This window comes from Uloborus diversus, chromosome 6 (genome assembly GCF_026930045.1).
Source record: "Uloborus diversus isolate 005 chromosome 6, Udiv.v.3.1, whole genome shotgun sequence".
Taxonomy (NCBI): Eukaryota; Metazoa; Arthropoda; class Arachnida; order Araneae; family Uloboridae; genus Uloborus; species Uloborus diversus.
In genome coordinates, this window is record NC_072736.1 from 38,369,621 (window position 1) to 38,394,578 (window position 24,958).

Consider the following 24,958-nt stretch of genomic DNA (forward strand, 5'->3'; position numbering starts at 1 on the left):
GAATAATTACGAAAGCTCTCGCGTGCAAATACGTCAAAGCAAATTTCAGTAATTTTGAATGAGTAATGCGGCAAAGTCTGTTTGCCCGAAAATATGTATTATATTATTAACGGCGTAATGATGAAATTATGTAGCGTGTAAATGTTTTAGGCTCCTGTATGAAACAACAAATGCGTAGATAAGTGTTTTTACTTTTAATGAAATATAGGAGCATATACAAGTCAGCACGGTATTCTTACACCCATCCCACAATTTTTTGAAATGACAACCCTTGAAAGAGAGCAATAAAACTCATGTCATAAGATAGCTTTTTGAAAGAACCAACTTTTTTATTTTCGAAGAAACTTTGTTCAAAACCTCAAAGCGTATGCTTTCTTAAGATCTCCACTGCAAAAAAATATGGTAAGTACTTTTTGCATAGATTATTAGGGTAAGGTGGGGCATTTGTGACTGAAAAATCCATTGTTGATCTTTGATTATTTTTAACTGGAAAACTATATACAGCAAAGTATTAAAATATAAACTGTCAGGTGATGTACTTTATATTTATGTACATAATATGCTATTTGTGGATGCAATTTTGAATTATGGTTAAAGATGTGTTACTTTTTTAAAAGGATCTAAAAAGTCACATTTGCCCCGGGACTGGGGCATTAATGATTTTTTGAGGGGCATTTGTGATGACTGCCAATTATAGGTACTTATTTTAGTGTTTTATCATACAGGGTAACTGTGATGAAAAATTTACATTCTGATCTGCAAGTAGCTACATTCTTAGTTTTAATATGACAATAGGTTCTTGAGAAATTAAATTTTATTATGATTCACAAATTACAACATTTTTCAAAATTAAAAATGACACATGAAAAAAGATGTTATAACCTACACTTTATAAAGGAAACGGTGCAAAAATGTCATTTTTGAATTTGTTAAGTTTCTTGTACATTAAAGAAATCATAGCATATGTTTTTGAGTCTAACGTGAATGGTCCAATTCCTATAATATTTAGTGGATCAGAAAATATAAATGGCCCATTAATTTCTGAGATATCATCTCTTCTTGGCCATTGGAAAGTTTTGTTTTCAGCCTTGTGAAGAAACTTATCCAGTTTTATTCTCTGACGAAATTATCTCAATATAATAACACTTTTCAAAATATACAGCATATTTCTCTAACTCGACATGATACTGAACTTTATTCAATTGTTGTTTGAGTCCATCTAAAGTCCATTCTTTTAAATCACCTAGTAAATTTAGTTGAGTTCCATGAATTTTGCCATCATCTTTATCAACAGAACTATTTTCATTTTGACTCTTTATCTCAGAGTAAGTTTCAAGTTTCCCTACTTCTTCATATTCTTCTAGTTCATCAATAATAAAGTCACTCACAGATATATCACCATCACTGTCCTTGTTCAACTCTCTGTTAAGTTCTTCTTCCAAATCTCCGTCTACTTCGTCGCTATCAGAATCTACTTGATACACTTTAAGCTTTTTTTTTCTGTTTACGTAGATTTAGAGCTTTAAGTTCACGTTCTTCCTTTTTAATTTGTCTTACAGCCACTCTCTCTCTTTTCTTTTGTAATCTTTCATTTTCTTTCGCTTTATTTTTCTCTAGCCTCTCCGATTTTTTTGCTTTCTTTTTCTTCAGTTTTTCATTCTGTAATGCTTTCTTTTTTTCCTCTTCCGCTATTCGTTGTTCTAAATAAGATTTACTTGTTAATGTTGTTGACAAATCTATTCGACGATGCTTAGTAGCTGTTAATCAAGGCTGTTGCGTAAGTTTGAAGTAATATATCTTCAAATGAGCAACTTGTTTCACTTTGGCTAAGTCTTATGAATTTAATTAATAAAAGATAATACTTTATAATAACAGCAATACATTTGAAACTTACTAACCAAAGATCTAAGTGATGTTTAAAAACATGCTTCAAAAGAACACCGACTGGTAGCCATATTGGAATCACTTTTGCCCCACACTTGTCATCACTATTGCCCCCACCCCATTTTTAAAGGGGCATAAGTGATTTCACTCAAAATAGCTGTTATAAGTGTTATAAAATTTATATTATAAATTTATAATGTAAAACTTCATTTAAAATAGCGCAGTACAAAAATTATATTTTTAGAACAAAAATTAAAAATTTAGTGAAAACCTTTGTAGATTATCAACAAACCTGAAATTCGTGTTCAAAAGTAATGTAGTAGGAAAACTCCATCCATTAAAAAGTAAATGTAAATACATCTCAAATACTTTTGAGTGTTATATAAGACATTTTAAGGTATAATACTGAGGTAATTTCATACAGTAAATAATAATATCACAGGAGTAATAAACCCTGGTCACATTTGCCCCAAATCACAATTGCCCCACCTTACCCTATTTAGTTAAGCTAAATGCTGCTATGGATTTAAATCTCCCAAATTTGTACAGCTGATTTCATCTTCAGAAAGCTTTTCATAATTGAAGGGCTTGCGACTAAAAAGAGGTAACTAAAATTTTAATAAGATAAATAAATACCTTTGTGCTGAACAGTAAAGTATTTAACGTTGTTTTTCTTACTTTCCAATTTTAATGTTTTCAAAAGTTCTGCACTAGAGCTGGATTGAAGTTATGCGAAACACCCAAACTGTCCTTGTATGCTTCTCAACACAGTTAGCAAATAAAGTGGAGTCATTATTATTATTTTTTTCTTTTTTTGAAAAATTAACAATGTGATTTGGTGTTTTATGCTTTAATGAGGACTTTTCGAAAATTAAAATTTAGTGGTTTATCTCTTTTACCGCAAGTCTTTTAATTGCCAATTACTGCAGAAACCTTAAAACTAGTAATAACACTTCCGAAATGACAAGCAATAAACTTGAATAAAGTATTTGATACTAGAATTTTCAGTAGCTTGATAATTTCATCTCAGGTTTTGGAGAATCGTCAGAAATTCATTGTATTTCTTCATATTTTATGCAGAAAATAAAAATTAGCAAAACACCAAATCATCGGAAACATTAGAGCACAATATATAACTTTTCCGTTTTGGGTACATCACTTAGTGCGTTTTTCAGTTTGGAGATTATTTTTCATTTTATTCTCTTGTCTTCTTATTTGGACAAAGTTACGAAGAATTTGCGATATCGTACAGTATTTTGTCATTTCAATGGAATCTTAAACAAAATAAGGTTAAAAAATTTAATAAGATGAATCCGAAAAAAAAATCCAAAAGATTCAATTTATCCATAAAAGTAAACTAATTCACTAAAAAAATAATAAAAAATAAAAAAAGCACTTAAATAAAATGTAAAACTCAATTAAATTAATTCACCAAATAAATCAAAAAACTTTAAATAGTTCATTAAAATGTAAAACCTTCAGCTAAATAGATATACGTATCGAGTCAATAAATAGTAAAAGTTCAATTAAATTTTAATGTGTGAAAAAATAGAAGTAAACATGGCAACGACAGTCGCAAGCGTTAATTTTTTTTATTTTCGCCTAAGTCGAAAAGAATGAAATTGGCTAGCCAAATGGCGTACCTTTAACTGAAAAGTACCGAACATATATTAAACTAGAAAATCGACCGTCAAGATACGACGGGTGAAAATGGCTTCTACATTTGAACGAAGCCAATGCCTGTTTGGTGATATTTTGATGGTTGGAATGGGAACCCTAACTTCAGTGGATTAACCCTAAACTCCGGAAGGTAGCGTTCATTGTTGACCATTTTTTCGTTTCTTCATTCCCCTGAAATGACACAGTCTTACCAGTTAAACAGTTAAGTTACCGAATCGAGTTCAACCTTGTCACAATAAAGCCTTTCCCTGCATGTTAAACATTACCAAAACATATTATCAAATTATCATGCCGTGGCGCGAGTTTCATTGTTGAAACACACGCGTTACTCGATCATCTGCTATTATATATATGAGGATAGGAAAGTCTTAATTGCTCGATAAAAATATTATTGCATAGGTTAGCAAAGAAAGGTCTGATAAATAAGTGAGCTGTCCCAACATTTTAGCAGTAATAAAACGCGAACTTTACGTTCAACCTCCTTTGTTGGCAAACTACTAAGTTATGAAGTTGGAGAATGTTGATAAATGATATCCCACTTTTTTCAGCATTTTTAACTCCAACCCCCCCCCCCCCCCGCTTTTTTGTCGCAGAGTGTCACACTCCCTCCCCCCTCCCCCCACCTCTTGTCACATAATTTTCAAACACATATTCTTAAAAATGCTTAATATCACACTTCTTGTTATCCCTTCCCCTCCCCCTTGTCAGAAATTTTCACAATTTCATGAACGGCCCTCTCCCCGTCAAACCGTGACGTCACTTGGGGACAGGCCCTAGGCAATTTTCGCTGAACAATTTTCAATTCCGGCTGAAGATCAAGTAATTAGATTTTTATGCATTGTTCTTTGGTATAATATGTATCAGACTTTATCGTTTCTCTTTGCGAATCGATTGAAAAACTCGATTGGAAAAAAGAATGTGCAGTAGAACCTCAATTAACCTAAGTGATTGGGACCAGACCATCTTCGGTAAATTGAAATCTTCGAATACGAGTACTGACATTAAATGATTTTTTTTTCTTTTTAAATCCAATCTTGATTACTGACTTCACATTAGAATGAACTTCGCTGGTCAGAACGCTTATAAAATTTGAATTTAATTTTTTTTGTAGTTTGTATGTTAAACGCGAAAAGGGAAAGATAGCTAGTCGCAAAAGCAGTATTATGATGGAATATTGATAATCCTTTCACTCGTAAAAGATTCTATTATATGTTGAAATAAATTGCGAATATTGTCGACTGGGATGAATTTGTCATATATGAGGTGAATTTGCAGGCTCGGAACTCCGTGCCCGCGGACCCCCCCCCCCCCAGTGTGGGGGTGGGGGCACGTCCTTAAAGGGCCCAACGGCCTAAGTAATTAAAAATGAAATTGCAAAAAACTAGCACGAAGACTTATTAACGTTACAAATATGCACTACTGGCTTCTAGGGAGGGGCCCTATAGAGGGCCCCTCTGCAGAGGACCCAAAGTTATAGATCTAAGCCTGTGAATTTACCTACTTTCTAACTGGTAGTTTATAACATTTCTGAGACTTGACAACTTTCTTTACTCTTATGCTGAAAAAGAACCCTATTGAAGGAGAGGTACATTCCTTATGTTTACCTCTCAAGCTTCAGAAGTGATATAAACATTTGGGAAGTAGGTTATTCACCCAGCATATGGCAAAGTAACCTGGTTGACGGTATTTTATTTGTGTACTAATAGAAAATGGTTTAATGTGTGAGTTCATTGATCTTTCTTTTCGTGTCGACTAACAAACACATTCATACCAATATCGTGAAAAAAGCTTAGACATATTCCTAAAATTTAGTAAAAAAGGGTTTTATAGTTCAAGTTCTATAAAACTTGGAATTTCCAAAACATTTTATCAGGCTCAGATTTGATGTACTAATCTTTTAGATGTGCGAGTATGTTTTCACTGCAAAAACTACGAAGAAAATGCTAACTTTCGAGATTTTTAATTAATGCTTTCGTTATTTAAAGTCCTACAAAGACGAGACCTAGCTAAGAACACTATCGATTAAGTCTCCTTTCGGACAAAAAAAAAGTATCAATATCGTTTAGGATTTTTTATTTAATATGGCCAATTTTAGCGTTGTAGAACATTAAGTTTTTCCCTCAACAGAAACGTTAGAAAAGTGTTTTTCTACGTCGGGCACACATCACACAAGCAGTCATTTTCTTCTAACGAGACAATTCAAGACTGAGTTAATTGATTTTACTTACAGAGATCTCCTTTTTTTTAACCAATAACTTTTTTCTCTTTTTTTATCTTGCATGTTTTCAACACTTTTAAAAGCAATTTAATGGTCTTTTACGCTTATGCCAAGTGAAAATGTATTTATGTTTCGTGTAACACAAATTACACTGGGGAACAGCAATTTCGTTGTCTTAAATCTGTGACTTGATTTCAACTAACTTTTGGCCTCTGGGTCCAAAAATATTCGCAGTTTTTGTCTATCACGTCATGTTTTCAACCTACAGGATACCTTCAAAAGTCATACAAATTGTGTATATAAAGGAAAATAAAAGTAAAAACTTGTCAAATGCACTGTTTACAATCAACAATTTTATTCATACAAAGGCTATAATAGTTACCGCAAGTAAAATTGTGTATTTATACATATTAAGGTAAAAATTTTCGCTTATAGCTTTTTCTGGAGTGTTTAATCTGTGGACATTCTCGCTTGATGCTCCAACAATAGTCAGCCATCATATGTACATCCCATCTACCTTGATATCGTGTCTCCATGACCTTCAAATCTTGTTGGAATCGCTCGCCCTGTTCATCACTGACTGCACCAAGATTTTTCGGGAAGTTAGCAAGATGGCTATGTAAAAAATGCAATTTGATGCTCATGTGGCAACCAAGCATTTTGAAGCTCTCCAAGAGTTACTGGACAATTTTGGCGTAATTCTGGGCTCGTGTATTTCCAAGAAAGTCTTTAACAATGTTTTTGAATACCAACCAAGCATTCTTTTGAATTTCTGACATTGTTCCTATGAACGTTTCATCTTTCACAAGCTGCCGAATCTGTGGACCATCAAAAACACCGGCCTTTATCTTTTCAAATGACAGGCTAGGAAATGCTGAAATGAGATATTTGAAACAGTCTCCTTCAATTGGTAAAGCTTTTACGAATTGCTTCATGAGACCCAATTTTATATGCAGAGGTGGAAATATAATTTTCTTTCTGTCGACAAGTGGATGATGTAGAATGTTTGGATCACCAGGTTTCAGGTCAGATCTTGGCGGCCAGTTCGTCTGCATCCAATGTTTCTCACTAGCTCTGCTGTCCCACATACACAAAAAGCAGGGATACTTAGTATATCCGCGTTGCTGGCCAAGAAGAAAGCAGACCATTTTAAGGTCAACGCAAATGATCCATTGGTGCATTTGATATTGCAACAAATCAATGACTCTCTTTATGTCTTCGTATTCTTCCCTCAAATGAACTGAATGGCCTATCGGGACTGAACCAAATAAATTTCCATTGTGAAGAAGAACACACTTCAAGCTCCGCTTTGAGCTATCGATAAACAGTCGCCATTCAGTTGCGTTATAGGCTGAAATTCCCAACTCTTCCATTAAACCATGTACGTTATCGCAATACACAAATCCATCATCACTTCGAAAGTACTGCAGAAACGCGCTTTCTCTTGATCGAAAATATGATACCTTAGCTCCCTTTTCAAGCAAGTTTTTCTCATGCAGTCTTGATGCTAAGAGCTCTGAAGCTTTTTTGGATAATCCCAAATCTCGTACCAAATCATTCAACTCATGTTGCTCAAATCCCTTACGAACGGAATCACATTCAATTTCAAAATCTTTATCGTTGGGGTCACTTCGATCTTCATCAGACTCGTATTCCTGTATTTCCAAACAGGGTAATTCATTGAAAACTGGCACTGGGATTTCAGCTGAATGAGGCACTGGGCGTATAGCTGATGGTAAACTAGGATACTCTATTTTACATTTGTTTTTCTTATTATATCCTGACGTTTTCACTATACAAAAGTAACAATCACTTGAATGATCTCTGGGCTCTCGCCAAATCATAGGGATACCAAAGGGAAATTTACCACGTGTTCCCTTTGTCCACATCCGTAAACTCTCAACACACTGCTTACACATTGTGTGGAGCCCATGATTTGTCTTGATCTCCAATTTTCACTTTAAAATAGGCATAATAAACTTGCCTGACAAATGTACTGATGTTTGTCCTTTGACTGGGAATGGTAAAACTGCCACATATATAACAAAACGAATCGGGGCTGTTTAAGCACTTACGACGTGAACTAGCCATAAGGAAAAGTTTCAGTTGATGTATAAATGAAAACTAAACGCTCAAAAACAAGAACAAGAACAGTATATAAACAAGAACTCAAACTCCACGTTGGAATGTGATTCACTATTTCAGAGTAACATACAACCTCTCACTACAGTATCTCAGGCGTAATTGAACAACCCCAGACCAGTATAAACCTGTCGCTGTGCTCCCATGCGTCATTTACCCGGCGCCAATCGGAGAAGGTTAGTGCCAGCCAGCCAATGATTCATGCTCGATTCCGCGGGGAGTAGTCACATTCTCATAAGGTGTAGAGAAAAAACTTGACGTGGTAGAATAAAACTAACCACAGTTTTGAAACCAGCATGCCTAATTAACTATAAAACAGCTCAAAAACCTAACTCAACAGAAATTGTTTTACAAATTGTTCCCCAGTGTTATCCTTAGGTGATCCACATATATCACCTAAGGTTTATCTTTGTTTCAAAGCCGCATTGGCAAAAAAAATATAAAGTGTTGTGCACCACTGTCTTCGACAAGATAAACCAAATACATATTTGATTTGTTCACTCAGCAGTCCTTAGAATATTTCAGTACCTACTCTCAGGAAAATTTTATTCTAATTTCAGGGATCCAACAAAAAGGAGGAACTTTATGCCACTGACGGAGAGGAAGCCAGAAGACGCCAATCTCAATTCGAAAACTTCCAAGATGGCGTCACAGCGGGGAGTATCTTTCGTATTTTGCTCAGCGGTGTGCTGGCTGTTGCAGGTGGAGGAGTGTTCTTGCAAATGGGGATCAACACGGATAAAACTTCAAAAACATTTAGACTGTGGATGACAGTAGGACTGACTTTTGTATTTCTTGGGGCATTCTTTTGCGGTGTTGCTTTGTTTATTTGTTGGAAAAGATATTGTTCCTCAAGCAACACAGAACAGTTCCACCGAATTTCAAATAGTTCTAATTACAGAAACACCCGATTGTTAACAGCTTAAAGCATCTTTGGCAGCTGAGTTACATTTTTTGTTATGTATTTTGCACAAATGCTTCCTTCAGTTTGAGGTATATTTTCTTACTATTGGAAAATAAATACGAACTGGAAGGTTTTGATAATTAATCAGTTTTAATAATTATTTCATTTTGAAAAAATAAATCATGTCTTACATGTTGCTCTTTGATGCAGTTTTAATTTCGCAGTAGATTTTTATTAAGGAATCCAAACCACTCCTCAGAAAAGTATTTTTCGGATGAAAAATTTTCTATTCGACAACTAAAAATATTTTTGATAAAATGAATGAGTTAATGAAAGACTGGATGGATAAATAAAAATATAATGAAACAATAAACGAATAAATAAATAAATTAATTAATTAATATATGAAAAAAATAAATGAGTGGAAAAAAACAGTGAATGAACGTGAAAATAAAATAATGTATATAAATAAATGAGTGAATTATTAAATGAATGCATATCAATCAATTAATTAATAGATAATACGTTAGTGATTTAATACATGATTGAGAATGTAAACCGAAAGAAATATTTCACTTTGCCTCGCATGCACTTGACTAATTGTATAAAACATTTTAAACACAAATAAGCTTAATATGAAATAAAGAAGTACAGCAATAAATTTTATTAGGTCTCAATTAATATTTCGAATGTTTAATGCTAAGAACTTTATCATTTTATAACAACAAAAAATAATTGTTTGCGTACATCAAAATATTACAATACGAGTGTTTACAAATTTTTGAAAATTGCTTGCATTATCATAGTCTTTGAGCTTCAGACGTAACATTTCTTGACGGAGATAGACTATATGTGTTACTAACTGCATAGTTAAAACAATTACCAGATAGGTAGCGCAAAAAATAATAAATATTCAAATGTAACATTTCTTGACGGGGATAGACTATAAGTGTTAAAAACTACATAGTTAAAAAAATTACCAGATAGATAGCGCTGAAAACAATAAATATTCAGATGTAACATTTCCTGACAGGGATAGACTATATGTGTTACTAACTACATAGTTAAAACAATTACCAGATAGGTAGCGCTAAAAACTATAAATATTCAGATGTAACATTTCCTGACGGGAATAGACTATATATGTTACTAACTACATAGTTAAACAATTACCAGATAGGTAGCGCTAAAAACAATAAATAATTCAGATGTAACATTTCCTGATTGGGATAGACTATATGTGTTACTAGTTACATAGTTAAAGCAATTACCAGGTAGGTAGCGATTAAAACAATAAATATTCAGATGAAACATTTCCTGACGGGGATAGACTATATGTGTTACTAACTACATAGTTAAAACAATTACCAGATAGGTAGCGCTGAAAACAGTAAATATTCAGATGTAACATTTCCTGACGGGGATAGATTATATGTGTTACTAACTACATAGTTAAAACAATTACCAGATAGGTAGCGCTAAAAACAGTAAATATTCAGATGTAACATTTCCTGACGGGGATAGACTATATGTGCTACTAACTACATAGTTAAAACAATTACCAGATAGGTAGCGCTAAAAACAATAAATATTCAGATGAAACATTTCCTGACGGGGATAGACTATATGTGTTACTAACTACATTTCCTGACGGGAATAGACTATATGTGCTACTGACTGCATAGTTAAAACAATTACCAGATAGGTAGCGCTAAAAAACAATAAATATTCAGATGTAACATTTCCTGACGGGGATAGACTATATGTGTTACTAACTACATAGTGAAAACAATTACCAGATAGGTAGCGCTAAAAACAATAAATATTCAGATGAAACATTTCCTGACGGGGATAGACTATATGTGTTACTAACTACATTTCCTGACGGTAATTGACTATATATGTTACTGACTACATAGTTAAAACAATTACCAGATAGGTAGAGCTGAAAACAATAAATATTCAGATGTAACATTTCCTGACGGGGATAGACTATATGTGTTACTAACTACATAGTTAAAACAATTACCAGATAGGTAGCGCAAAAAACAATAAATATTCAGATGTAACATTTCCTGACGGGAATAGACTATATATGTTACTAACTACATAGTTAAACAATTACCAGATAGGTAGCGCTAAAAACAATAAATATTCAGATGTAACATTTCCTGATTGGGATAGACTATATGTGTTACTAGTTACATAGTTAAAGCAATTACCAAGTAGGTAGCGCTAAAAACAATAAATATTCAGATGTAACATTTCCTGACGGGGATAGACTATATGTGTCACTAACTACATAGTTAAAACAATTACCAGATAGGTAGCGCTAAAAACAATAAATATTCAGATGAAACGTTTCCTGACGGGGATAGACTATATGTGTTACTAACTACATTTCCTGACGGGAATAGACTATATGTGCTACTGACTGCATAGTTAAAACAATTACCAGATAGGTAGCGCTAAAAACAATAAATATTCAGATGTAACATTTCCTGACGGGGATAGACTACATGTGTTACTAACTACATAGTAAAAACAATTACCAGATAGGTAGCGCTAAAAACAATAAATATTCAGATGAAACATTTCCTGATTGGGATAGACTATATGTGTTACTAACTACATTTCCTGACGGGAATTGACTATATATGTTGCTGACTACATAGTTAAAACAATTACCAGATAGGTAGCGCAAAAAACAATAAATATTCAGATGTAACATTTCCTGACGGGATTAGACTATATATGTTACTAACTACATAGTTAAACAATTACCAGATAGGTAGCGCTAAAAACAATAAATATTCAGATGTAACATTTCCTGATTGGGATAGACTATTTGTGTTACTAGTTACATAGTTAAAGCAATTACCAAGTAGGTAGCGCTAAAAACAATAAATATTCAGATGTAACATTTCCTGACGGGGATAGACTATATGTGTTACTAACTACATAGTTAAAACAATTACCAGATAGGTAGCGCTAAAAACTATAAATATTCAGATGTAACATTTCCTGACGGGAATAGACTACATATGTTACTAACTACATAGTTAAAACAATTACCAGATAGGTAGCGCAAAAAACAATAAATATTCAGATGTAACATTTCCTGACGGGAATAGACTATATATGTTACTAACTACATAGTTAAACAACTACCAGATAGGTAGCGCTAAAAACAATAAATATTCAGATGTAACATTTCCTGATTGGGATAGACTATTTGTGTTACTAGTTACATAGTTAATGCAATTACCAGGTAGGTAGCGATAAAAACAATAAATATTCAGATGCAACATTTCCTGACGGGGATCGACTATATGTGTTACTAACTACATAGTTAAAAAAAATTACCAGATATGTAGCGCTAAAAACAATAAATATTCAGATGAAACATTTCCTGACGGGGATAGACTATATGTGTTACTAACTACATAGTTAAAGCAATTACCAGATAAGTAGCGCTAAAAACAATAAATATTCAGATAAAACATTTCCTGACGGGGATTGATTATATGTGTTACTAACTACATAGTTAAAACAATTACCAGATAGGTAGCGCTAAAAACAATAAATATTCAGATGTAACATTTCCTGGCGGGGATATACTATATGTGTTACTAACTACATAGTTAAAACAATTACCAGATAGGTAGCGCTAAAAACAATAAATATTCAGATGTAACATTTCCTGACGGGAATAGACTATATATGTTACTAACTAGATAGTAAAAACAATTACCAGATAAGTAGCGCTAAAAACAATAAATATTCCACTATTTGACTTTTCCCCGCTATTTCACTTTCCCCACTGGTAGTTAGTATCGCTTGTATTTTCAATCGCAATGAACCTTTTTATTGCTCACACTAAAGAGTGATTTGTAAATGCCAATAAAATATGTAACATCTTTTATAAAATTTATGTATAACATTGAGTGTTTCTTCCCTTTTTCTTACTATAGTATTTCTAATAAATACACAAACTGTAAAGAAACATGTTTTACATTTTACAAGTTTTTACATTTTAAACTTTTGCATTTTATAATTTTACAATTTTTCAAATTTACTGTTTTGCATTTTTTATTTGTATATTTTAAGATTTTACCTTTTTATATTTTACTATGTTACATTTTACATTCTTGCAGTTTTACTTTTTATGTTTCTCCTTGTGACGTTTTACTTTTTTACATTTTACGCACTGATTACGTCTCTTCATATGTTTATGCTGAGTTGTTCTTTGCGCACTCTCGTTAATGAATTCTATGTTCAAAAGCTAGTGCTAAAATTAATTTTAAAAAATAATAATGAAATATGTGTTCTCGCCATAACCACCTAGAAAAAAATAATAAAGATGTTAGAAAAAGCGTTTGAATAAATCTATACATAAACCAATAAGGAGGAGAATAGATTTGGGATAGGTAATTAAAGGGATATATTACCTTTCATCAGAAAAGTAAATGGTGATGAACAACGTTTTGACACACAAAATTAGCAGATTACTCAATACACGTGTTTCGAGGCTTCGGGGAACCTCTTTTTCAATGCAAGTAGTGAACTTTTAGATGAAAAGACATCCAGTAAAAGCAACGAGAATGAACAGTAGACAGCTTAAATAGCGAAAACAGCAAATTAACAAAATAAAGGAGGCAAGTTAATTTCTTTCAATTTGTGTTATTTTCATTCAGAACGTCTTCTTACTCATTTAAAAAAATAACTCTTAAAAGTAAAGAAAGCGAAAGTTATTTCTCGTGTATAAAACCTACTTCGTGATACAAGGTCACTTCCTCAACGCGTGCCGAGTAACATAACCGGTTACCTTTCTTACCTAATCGGCACGATCATTTCACCCCGAAGCCGAATAATAAGCTCAGTCGAACAGAATGCCTGACATCGAAAAGGCCTATTTCGCTCTCGCATGCTTCTGGAAGCCCGACGCTCAGTTCGGATGTCGTCCGGAAGTTCTCAGAACCAGGGTAGGATATTGTGGGGGTTCGGGACCAGCGCCCAACTATCCCAGAGTGTGAGTGAGATTTTTTTAAATCGTTTAAATTTTTTCAATGTATTTTTTAAGGTCTGCAAAATAATAGGACTAGTTTCGTATCTTAAAGTCTCAATGCTTGAGATAATAATGTAACAATCTTGAAAGACACAAGGGAAAAGGGGCACACATGTGAGTAATTTTTTATATTTCTTAATTTCACAAAAAAAAAATATTATCAATATCTCAGAGCAAAAGTGTCTATGTGATTGAATTATCTTTTCTTTGTGCTCTAAAAATTTTTTCCAGATTTTTTTTTTAATTATTTTTTTACTTTATGGATTTTTTAAACCGTCGTCAATTGTTCACATGTGCTCCTATAGGGGGGCGCATGTGAACAAGTCTGGGGCACGTATGAACAGCGTTGAAAACTGCCGGCAAACATGACATTTCAAAAAAAAAAACTCTTTAATGTGAAATATATACGTATATGCCAATTCAATTGACGGGTTTGTAACCTATAGTCCTTCGCAATAGTAACCTGTGTCAGTTTAAGTTGTACAGTAAGTGTCAATAAGAAGATATATTTTCTGAGCTATATAACTCTTCTCACTGTCAAATTTTAAAGTTTCGTAGCATGTTCTAATCACTGGATCGACAAGAAAGAAACCTTTATAAGACTAAACAATAAAAAGATTATTTTATTATGTAAAGTTTTTTCTTCTTATATAGTATATTTATGTTTCATACAGAATATGATGATGAATTTTAAAATTATTTTAAACTTCAGTTTTTAGTTTCAAAAAAAAATATTTTGTCTTTTTTTTCCCTTGTAAATATCATACACTCTAAAACAAAAAAAAAAAAAAAAATGACGCACCAAGATCGGACAACTCCTTCTTGGTGCATCGATTTTTTTGTTATAGAGCGTATAACACTAAATAGTTGTCCAACTATTTCGTAAAAAAGGAATCTAAAAAGTTAAAAGTAATAAAATAAATTAATTAATTAATAATAATAATGTTATAATAAGTAACAATAAGTTTACAAACTGAGTGTAGCAAAACAATAATTATAAATATTTACACCCTTTTTTTACACTTATAATAACTCTACTCTATACCTATGTTACGGAAAGGATATGGGAACTGCTCACATATCCCCCGCCCCCATACATGTTGTGTTCACAAGGGCCCCGTCATCTACCTTGGAACTAATTTTCAAATATAACAAATTCTTAATTTAATTTTAAAAATTAAACATCTTAAAATTTCTCTTGAATGTTCATATAATGGTTAGCAATAATTAAGTTCAACTTATCGGTTTGTTTAAAATATGTTTTCACGGGAATGTTGTTCATGTGATTGCGGCTACTTCATGGCATAAATTTGAGACACCACATGAATTTAATTGGAATTTGAATGGACATTTTTTTTAAAGAAAAAAATGCAGAACTTTTTTTATTATTATTTTTTTTTTTTTTTCGAAACCATATCAACCAAAATTATTTTTATCTGTAAATAATTAAACAATACTGCTAACTTTAAATAAAAATAAAGTCGTACACTGAATGTTATTCAAACGGGAAAAAGTCTCTAAAAATTTAAATATTTAATGTATCTCCTATATTTTCTTAAAAATGGATTGAGATGATTTTTGACACTAAACATCGCAGTTATTCTTAATAAAGATATATTTCAAAGCTCTACTTTAACAACACGGAATTACGCGTGCATAAATGCTATGTCTTTCCATTCGGATTCCCGATATTACAATACAACGCATAATCCCTTTGGAAATGAACAGTGCGAAACAAATCCTCTTTCACGATGTCCAGAAAAAGTAAGACAGTGTTTTTCAATTTTACTGCCGAAAACGCCATATGCATTAACACTCAAATTGTCAAGCGGGGGATTATTTTAAACCCGGCTCATATAATTTCATCAAGATTCAAACCAATTAAAGTGTCAGTTCGGTGCACAATTATAGGTACGGTTGCTGAGGAACGCTTTGACAGGTGTGAAGTAATAGATGTGAAAAGTGCGTAATAATACAGTTCGGTTTAAGTTAGCTCTTTTATTTCTGATGTAATGTTTCCCTGCTGCCGTTTTGCCTTGTCATAAGAACTTATCTTAAAATATATAACTGGGACATTTCAAAAAGGTGATTGCGTGTATTTGAAATGTATTCAATTGGAAAAATGATTGAGTTAAATTGCATTTTTTGAAGAATGCATAGCGTAAGACCTGCTATTTTTGTTATCCCAATTTTTCGATAATACTTTTCTTTTTTCGAAATTATTAAACGCAATGTAAATGACAACGTTCTCTTAATTTATTTGATTAAACGTCCAGGCAATAAAGAATGGATGTTTTTTAATCTAGCTGAGTACAGACGCGACTACAGGGCGTCCAGCAAAGGACTCCCTGAATTTAAAATTAAATGTCTCGAAAACAAAGGACGATGTTGGAATAAAATAAACGGCATGTTTATTGAAAAACCCATAAAAACCAAGTGAGAAATAATTTATCAAAAGTGAACACATCCATTTTTTAGAAAAAATCATTTTATGACATTTCCTAAATCTTTCAGATGACATTTTTTAAATCACTTACTCTCAAGAAGTCCAAACGTGGGAAATCCTATTTTATTTAAGGGTAAAGTGTGGCTTTTTGATCAAAAGGTAACAAATCCGTCCCCTGCACGTTTCATTTTGAACAAAAGGGGACACATCTTGAAAGAATCTGTAGTACGAAGACTTTTAGATCCAAAGGAATACATGTCCAAAATCCTCAAATTTTAATACACTACTTTTAGGTTCATGTACTTCGATAAGAGAATATAAGAAGGTGAAATATCAGGGTTTTGGTGAAATTGGAATTCTTAACATTCAGATTTTCGTTTAAAAGGGCACACATAAAAAATTAAGATGGCGATATCTCCTTATTTTTTTACACAAAAATTTCTTACTATGGGACATGATTTGCTGTGCTTTCGTGCTCAATTCTCTACTTAGAGAAGTTGATAAAACTATTTTGCTCTTACTCTAATTCATTTTTCTCACCTCTTGAACATTTTTAGAAAATGGATATGTTCCCTTTTGATAAATTAGTCCTCAAGTAGAGAAAACTGGAAATTAGAAACGAAAATTTCCACATGGGGTGCTGCATGCTGTAACTGCAATAAAAGTCCCCAAACTGTGTGCTGCGAAGTGATTAGGTGGTTCAGCCGTACTTTAGCCTCTCAGGGGTGCTTAAATTTACACTAGAAATGATCGTACAGCCCCTTCGCAGCACTATTTATGGGGACTTCTGTTGCAACTACACTGTGGAACGCAACCTGTTCTCAATTTTTGGTTACTAATTTCCAAGTTCCTGTACATGGTTTTTATGGGTTTCACAATAAACATACCGTTTATTTTATTTCAATATCGTTCTTTGTTATCGAAATATTTAATTTTGCAATCAGGGAGTCTTCCGCTGTCAGTCCCTGTATGTAAATCTTAAAGTTAGTTTATTTCATTATTTTCATGTTTATATCTTTCCAGAGGAGACCACACGGAAGCAGTTGAAATACAGTATGATCCTTCGTTGATTTCTTATGAGAACCTCCTCAATCTGTTCTGGGAATTCCACGACCCATGCAGCTGTCAAAAGCGTCAGTACATGTCTGCTATATTTTACACGAACAATTTACAGAAGGCATTAGCTGAAGAAAGCAAACGACAAAAAGAAGGCGAACTGGGGAAATCTATCGCTACAGAAATATTACCTCTCAATGTTTTTTACGAGGGAGAAGAGTAAGTTAAATAACTTCACATAGATAGTCTCTCTTTTTTTGCCAACAGTAAGCATCCTGTAAAAACTGTAAGTTACCTCTCATGAGCAAGGGCTGAAGCAGAACTTCAAACATGTGCCGACAGCCCGGTTATGACATCCAGAGACTGCAGTTTTGCAGTTGTAAAGACTTGTCAGTCTAAAATGATTGATAACTGAACTGGTGGCAGCTGTAATTTCATTGAAGCTTATATTACCAACAAACTGTTCCACAACCAGCGAGATTCCATGAATCTCGCTGGAATGCTTAATTAATTTTGACTACCAATTTGCAGGCAATATCAGCTTAAATGAGAGCACCTCTGCCCCAAGCTTGAAATTATAAACTATTCCAGACTAACGAGCCCATAACAAGGGCGAAACTGCAGTCTCTAGATGTTGTTACCTGGTTGTCGGTACATGCTTGTAATAAGTAATCTGATAGCACATTTCAGCTGATGGCTAAAATGTGACTCATATGTGAAAGTTTCGTAATGGTTATATAAGGGTCCAAGTCAATTACGCCCCGAACTTAAATATTTGGAAGGGCGGAAGTTCTCAATGTGCCGAATGAAACTCTAATTTTTGCCAAATAAAAATATGTTTGCCGAATAGTCAGACACAATTTTCCAAATAAGGAACTTTTTGGATGGTTACAGTAACTCCCCCCCCTCCCCCCCTCCCCGTTACCTCCTATCAAGACGTTCCTGGTCCCAGTCAAATGACGGTTGCAAATCGTCATTATAAAGTTTGAAGTAACGTCACAACCTACTTCGCGGTGACTTCTTTTAAACATCGCAAGCTCACTTTTCGCAAGTTAATTACAGCGGTGACGTTGCAATAAAGACACAGGAATCACTTCACGAATGAATCACAGCGTGACTCACGTGAGTCGTCGAAATTTGGTGACTTATAACCATTGTGACGTCACTGTAATTTTGAAGTGACATGATACGCTATCAGAATTACTATGAACCTTTGTTAGCCCGATCATGGATTCTAATCGAACCTGTTTCGTGCTCAATTAGTCGCATTTTTTATATTTAAGGTTCAAAAATTAAGGATTCATTCTTCCCCTCACATTAAATGTGCCTAGAAATCAAAGTAGAGTTCTTCAATTGAAGTTTTTGAATTAAATTTGACATTAGTTTAATTGTGAAATTGGACTTTCTTTTCAGAACTTCGCTTCCATAGTGAGGGAAAAACTGAAAAAATATTTTTCTTTTTATATATGTATATGAAAAACATTTTTCTTCTATATTAATACTTATTAAGTGAAGCTTCAATAATTTTTTTAGGTAGAGTATATAAGTATGTAAAATGTTTAAAGCAAACCTTAAAGAATTTCATCCGTATATTCAACTTAATACAATTATATTACGGATAATTCAATGTGCTTTCTGTTTATTTGCATCATAAAAATCTATGTAATTTTATTTTTTCTTAATTTTTTTTTAAAATAATTTAAAAGGCTTATTTTTTGTTTTATAATTTCCATTATATTTTATGTTTTACTTTCCACTTCAAGTCATTTGCTGTACATTCAACAGAAACACATTCGTTCGTAACTGTGACTTCTATTCATTGTGATCTAAATTCATCATGTTTTGTACCGTTGATTTCTAATGTTCTAACAGTTTTCAGAAAACCCTCTAATATGCTTCTGGGATAAGGTTCTAAAATGTTATTTATTTTTTAATTTTAGTTATCATCAAAAATACATTTTGAGAACCTACCACCGCAGGTTTTACAACAGCCTACCATCTGAAGATCCTGTGACGTCAACGCGTGACGCAAAACTAAATGGGTTCCTATCTGGCCATGGAACATTGCAGGTAAGATCTTAGGTTATTTTCAAATGAATGCGTAAATGCTTATTTTAGCTTTTTTCCACGTTAAGTGCATGTATATGCACATAATTATAAATTTTAAAGCAATTTAATCTAAGTATTATTCATATGAGGTTGATTCGCACTAAAAAGCATGAAATATGTAAGTACAAGATAAAGATTTATTATTTATAACACTCAAAAATTTCAGTTAATATTAATATCGTTACATTTAGGTTAATTCTAAAGAGCCAATAAAAATAAAATCAAAAACTAAGAGAAGAAGAAATATACTGAATGGAAAACGCTATCCGTACAAAGCTGTATATCGCTTGTTTCTTTTCTCAAATTTTAACTTCAAGTTTTACAGGATATAAAGATAGTAAAATTAATTCTGACACATGAGTAACTTAAGAAATTACCTTTAAAAATATTTGCATTCAATTGCCTTTACATTTTTACCCCTAGATTTAAAGAAAGATTTTTAAAAAAAATTTCCTTGCATGAAAAAAAAGGGCAAACCAAGGAAAACCATTTTGTAGGTTATAAAGGATTTCCGAGGGGGGTATTTATTTATCTGAGACGTATTTAGTATGTCTCGACAATTGAGAAACGCAACGGATTGATTTAAAATAATTAGACACGCTTCCATTAACTTCCCCACAACTTCTTTTTTTCTCATGATCATTTTTAACAGCTATTTTGTATTTACTCAAATTTTTTTAGATATGTTTTTCACAGTAAAACTGAATATTAAACTGAGAAAATCTAACAAAATCTGATATGTTTCCAAAAGCAAACTAGTTGCTTTCATAGACAATAATTACCCGAAAATATTTTTTCATTGACTTCCTCATCAATGTGTTCCAAATTGGTAAAAATTAAAAATTTTATAATTTACAGACGTGCAAAGGTAATTTTCAAAAGTACATTTTTCATTTATAGAATGATTACTCCATTTCTTTGAATTGTATTTGAATGTATAGTGGACTCTCTATTCTGAACACTCATGGGACCGAAAAAAAGTGTAAAAAGTGTTCAGATTATGGGGTGTTCATTATAGAGGGAGATTGGAAAATGCAAGTATATGCATTCTATTGCGTTGGTTGATATGTTCAGTAGTTTGTCCAGTGAGCTGTACCAGTAACTGAAACAGAGGTGATGAATTTTGGGTTGGTGGCTTGTGCAATGTCTAATTCAACTCATTAGGGCCTTAAATTTTCCATTTATTTATTTAGAAAGTTTAACGTAACATTCAATATTAAAATATTACAATACAGCTATCGGTACAATACCAGGAAAAAAAAGTTATTGTTAAGGGTTCCGGTGCAGCTTCAACTTTCTTGAAAGGACAACACAGTTCTTGAGAAAAACACAGGAGCTTTATTTACACTATGTACAGGAAAGATCGTTAACAACTGCTAAATTAATCATCAGCAATTGAGCAAATATCAATCAACACCGTAAACTCAACGGTTACACACGTATTTTCATCCAAATACGAAAAACAACACAGCGAAATGCCTCGCAATAAACAGAGCTAATACACTCTCAGTACAAATTCTCAATCGAGACGGACTTTTTGTCATGCGGGACGCTTTTTGAAAACATCGAAAGAGAACTCTCAGGACATCGAAAGAGAACTCTCAAATATTCCACAAGATTCCCGAAAATCGTAGACCGTTATTTTATTTCTTTCCATTCACAAATTTCATCATTCAGAAATGAGGGGACCGTATACTTCGGCCGAATGTACGGAAGCTGTATATTCATTACAAGAAACTATTTACAGGTTATGTTGCTACAATAATTTTAGAGGAAAGATAATTTAGTAAACGCCTAATTTAGCTAGATTACGACAAATTAATCATAAAAATAATTACTATTTACAGAATTTGTAACATTTTTTTTAATCTGTTTTTGCATTGTGTATTCTCATGCAAAGTTCGTGTTATCATCCAAGTGAAAATGTTTCCGGGTGATTCTCAGCCGCATCTTACTTGAAGGTAATAATACACTTTAAAGGTTTTTGAATACAACTTGATACTATAGTTAGATTCTTAAAATGCAATCCAGTGGAAGAAATTTCACTCATATTATATTGCTCAGCTGAATGATTTCATGTGCTGCAGTAATATCCAGGAAACTAATTTTTCTCCTTCCTCTCTCCATTTTCTCTTTAAATGCCATTTAATCATTGATAAAATCGTGAATGTGTTTCAGGCTTTCCAATTTGACCCATAGGAGTTCCCGATGTTCATTTATTGAGAGATGATAATTGAATAGGGTTAAAAATAGCGTTCATAATGCTGGGATGCTCATATTATAGGGTGTTCAGAGTACAGAGAGGTGAACCTATGTTAAGTTCATGGAGTTTAGCCGTGATCATCAAAATGAGTTCAGAATATCGGGTTGTTCACATTAGAGAGTGTTCAGATAGAGGGAGTCCACTAATTGAAAATGTTTCTCATTATATAGGATTTTTTAGCTTGTCCAAAAGGTTTTTTATGAGGAAACCTTAAAATAACAAGCATATAATGATATTGTTTACATTGGTGTATTGAGTGATGACAAAAAAAAATCCGTAAAAAAAGTTTATTTTTTCCATTTTCAAACTACATTTTTCTTTCTTCGACCACTCAAGTGTATTTATTCTTACAGGAGTTCGAGACACAAGTGGAACAACTAAACCTTAGTGATGATCAAGTTGAATACGTGAAACAACATATCACTAAGAAATTAGCACCTGCAACAGTAGAACCTTTCATTCGAACTGTAATCATAGTAATGTGGAACTATGTGAAGAAACTTTTCGGATATTGAAGTTGAATGTTGGAAGCAACTGTCAGAACATCACGGGCGATAATTAGATGCATTCCATATAATAGAAAATAAATGGGGTCATTTTATTTCCTCATGTGCTTATCACTGCCGTGAAGGTATTTGCCCATTCAAAACTTGATGGTCATTTTTGTGAAATGGCACCTAGTAGATACGCCATCGTTGTCCCTTGTGCAGATCTACTATAACTGGTTGAGCCGTCGAGAGATGGCGTCACTACTCATCTCCAATTTTACAGTTTGGATATGAGGTTGCTGGGGAAAGGAAGCGTAGAATTCCTTACATCATTATTTTTAGTAAATCAAGTATTTAATTCAGTAGTTTCCGAACATTTTAATTGTAGCTTATAAACTCATACCTGTACCCTTTAATCTTAAACATGTGTCTCCCTTTCTTCTCATACAAAATGTTTTCCCTTCCTGTTCAATTTTCATAATTATGTAATTTCCTGAGTATTATCCTGATGATAAAATTTGTTTCGTGGGTAGAAAAGTCTACAATATTTTATGTGAAATAGTTTTTCGAAATTAAAACATTTTATTTATCATTGTATGTAATATCAGTATTGATAGTTTTACTACATTAGCAAATCGTACGAAACTGCAGCAAAATAGATGCTCAAAATACAAAATTTGTGAACTATCAATACAAAATCAATGTGACGAGACGACAAGTTTTTTTTTTTTTTTTTTTTTTTCGAAAATTGTTTTATACCGGGATGTTATTGCAAAGAAATCGCTGTTTTTAGCGCAGCGCGAGCGCTTGAACCTGAATGCCGCAGCGATTGCCTGTTATTATTTTCTGTCACTTTTTTTAAAATTTGTTTAAAAAATTTTGTAATAGCTGCGTTCCCAATAATTTTTTGCCCCCTAGGGAGGGGCGACCTGCAGATTCGATACCATCGACTTAATTGCTCGATTGAAACATCTTCAGTTAAGGAAAGTTCAATGCGAAACATGCCATCATACTAAAACTATGGAACAAATGTCATTTGAATTTGCTAGCTCAGTTTTATCGGATCTCTATTGGCTTTTTCTCAGTGAAAACTTTTCATATTTCTTTTGCTTTTGTGTTTTCTAGCAATTTGGACAGTAGCGCGAAAAACCTGAATTTCATCAGAAGTTTTATTCTTTTAAATTACAAAAAGTATGTAATTTCAATTACAAATTATCATTTGGAATTAAAACTAACATAAATGAACAAAATTGTTAAGTGAATAATATTCTGCAAGCACATAATTAGTAACATATATATATTGTACACATATATATTATTCCTATTAGTTTTGATGCTATCGCCAAATTTTGGGTACTAATCCATTCATTCTATATCGACAAAGTGAAAAAGTATTATCATTAGAGCCTAGTCTGTGGCGGCAAGAAATGTGTTGACGGTTTAAAAAACTGCCAACAATAAGTTCTCAGTTACCGAGATGTTTCCAAATTTTGCCAGTTTTCTTTTGCTAGATTAGAGTATGTAGCTTAGACTAAGTTAGTGAAATAACTTTGTAAATTATTTCCATAGTCGAAGTTATCGGTCTAAATCTACACCACTTAAAGGGCTTATTGTAAGTTTTTTTTTTTTTTTTTTAAATATTTGGATGAAGTAATGTTGTAAATAAATGTGTACTTATTTTGCAATGTCTTCTGCTTACTTGTTTCAGAGTCCTGTAAATATGGATTGAATAAACATAATATTTTGCTATTTAGTGAACTTAATCATTTTGCTAAACACAGTCCAATCAAATATAAGTGATCGCAAATGATTAAAAGCAAATTTAGCGTGAAGATGATTCTGCTGTGGGCAGTTAAAGAGCACTAACTGCAAATTTTTTATTTTTGACAGTTATTGTACGTTAGCTTTACTGTGTACAAGCTTGCTCATTCAGTTTCAGGTGAAACAAAAGCTTGAAAAAAATGTCTAATCCCAACGTTTCCCTGGCATTAGTATTGAATCCATAAGGCGTTTCATTAATAAATTGTAAAACTCATTTCTGCAGATACTGCCGTTTACCCGCCTTCAAAACAATTGTAGGGTGATTCCACGGTCACGTGTGGGACAATTTGACCTAAATTTTCCTAATAATTTTATATATGTGTTACCGTTAAAATATGAAATCCGTTATTTTATAGAATACCTAGTTATTTCATGGAATAACTAACTGATCGTGTCCATTAAAGTGAAAAACTCTCCTTGTATTTCATGGTTTAACTAGTTATTTCATAGAATAACGATCTGCAGCCCGTTAAAGTGTAAAATATTCGACATCATATATCTTGCACGACAAATACATTTACCTTCCACCCCTACTGCATTTATGAACTATGTAAAACACAGTGTGTCAACAAAAAATGTTTTTGTTTTAGAAATGATGTTCTTTATAATTCCAAGAGTCATTTTAGTCGTCTTCGTTGTAACAAATGAATTTATGGAACGTTTCCTTAAATACCATTTATACGCTGCACAAATTAGATAAATTGCTTCTTTTTCATTTTAATTGTCTATCATTTGTTTATTTATAGAATAACTATATATATATATATATATATAGTTATTTCATTTTAGATAAATTGTTTTTTTTTTTACACTTTAACCGTCTCTCATTAGTTAATTTATAGAATATCTAGTTATTTCATAGAATAACTAGTTAAAGGG

At 32.7% G+C, this 24,958-nt stretch overlaps 2 protein-coding genes across 2 annotated transcripts in view; one reads left to right on the top strand and one right to left on the bottom strand.

Annotated features, from left to right (window-relative positions):
- Positions 1 to 13,403, bottom strand: part of LOC129224663 (uncharacterized) — a 34,828-nt gene extending 21,425 nt beyond the window's left edge. Inside the window, exon 1 of the mRNA XM_054859203.1 lies at positions 13,280 to 13,403. Within this exon, the coding sequence (XP_054715178.1) occupies positions 13,280 to 13,286 (7 nt within the window). The 5' untranslated portion in view covers positions 13,287 to 13,403. The remainder of the gene's footprint in view (positions 1 to 13,279) is intronic.
- A 317-nt stretch (positions 13,404 to 13,720) lies between these two features.
- On the top strand, positions 13,721 to 23,999 carry LOC129224346 (peptide methionine sulfoxide reductase-like). The gene is made up of 4 exons (XM_054858788.1): positions 13,721 to 13,860; positions 17,366 to 17,617; positions 19,339 to 19,468; positions 22,124 to 23,999. The coding sequence occupies exons 1-4, from the start codon at positions 13,721 to 13,723 to the stop codon at positions 22,283 to 22,285; spliced, it is 684 nt and encodes a 227-aa protein (XP_054714763.1). The 3' UTR covers positions 22,286 to 23,999.
- Positions 24,000 to 24,958: the final 959 nt, after the last annotated feature.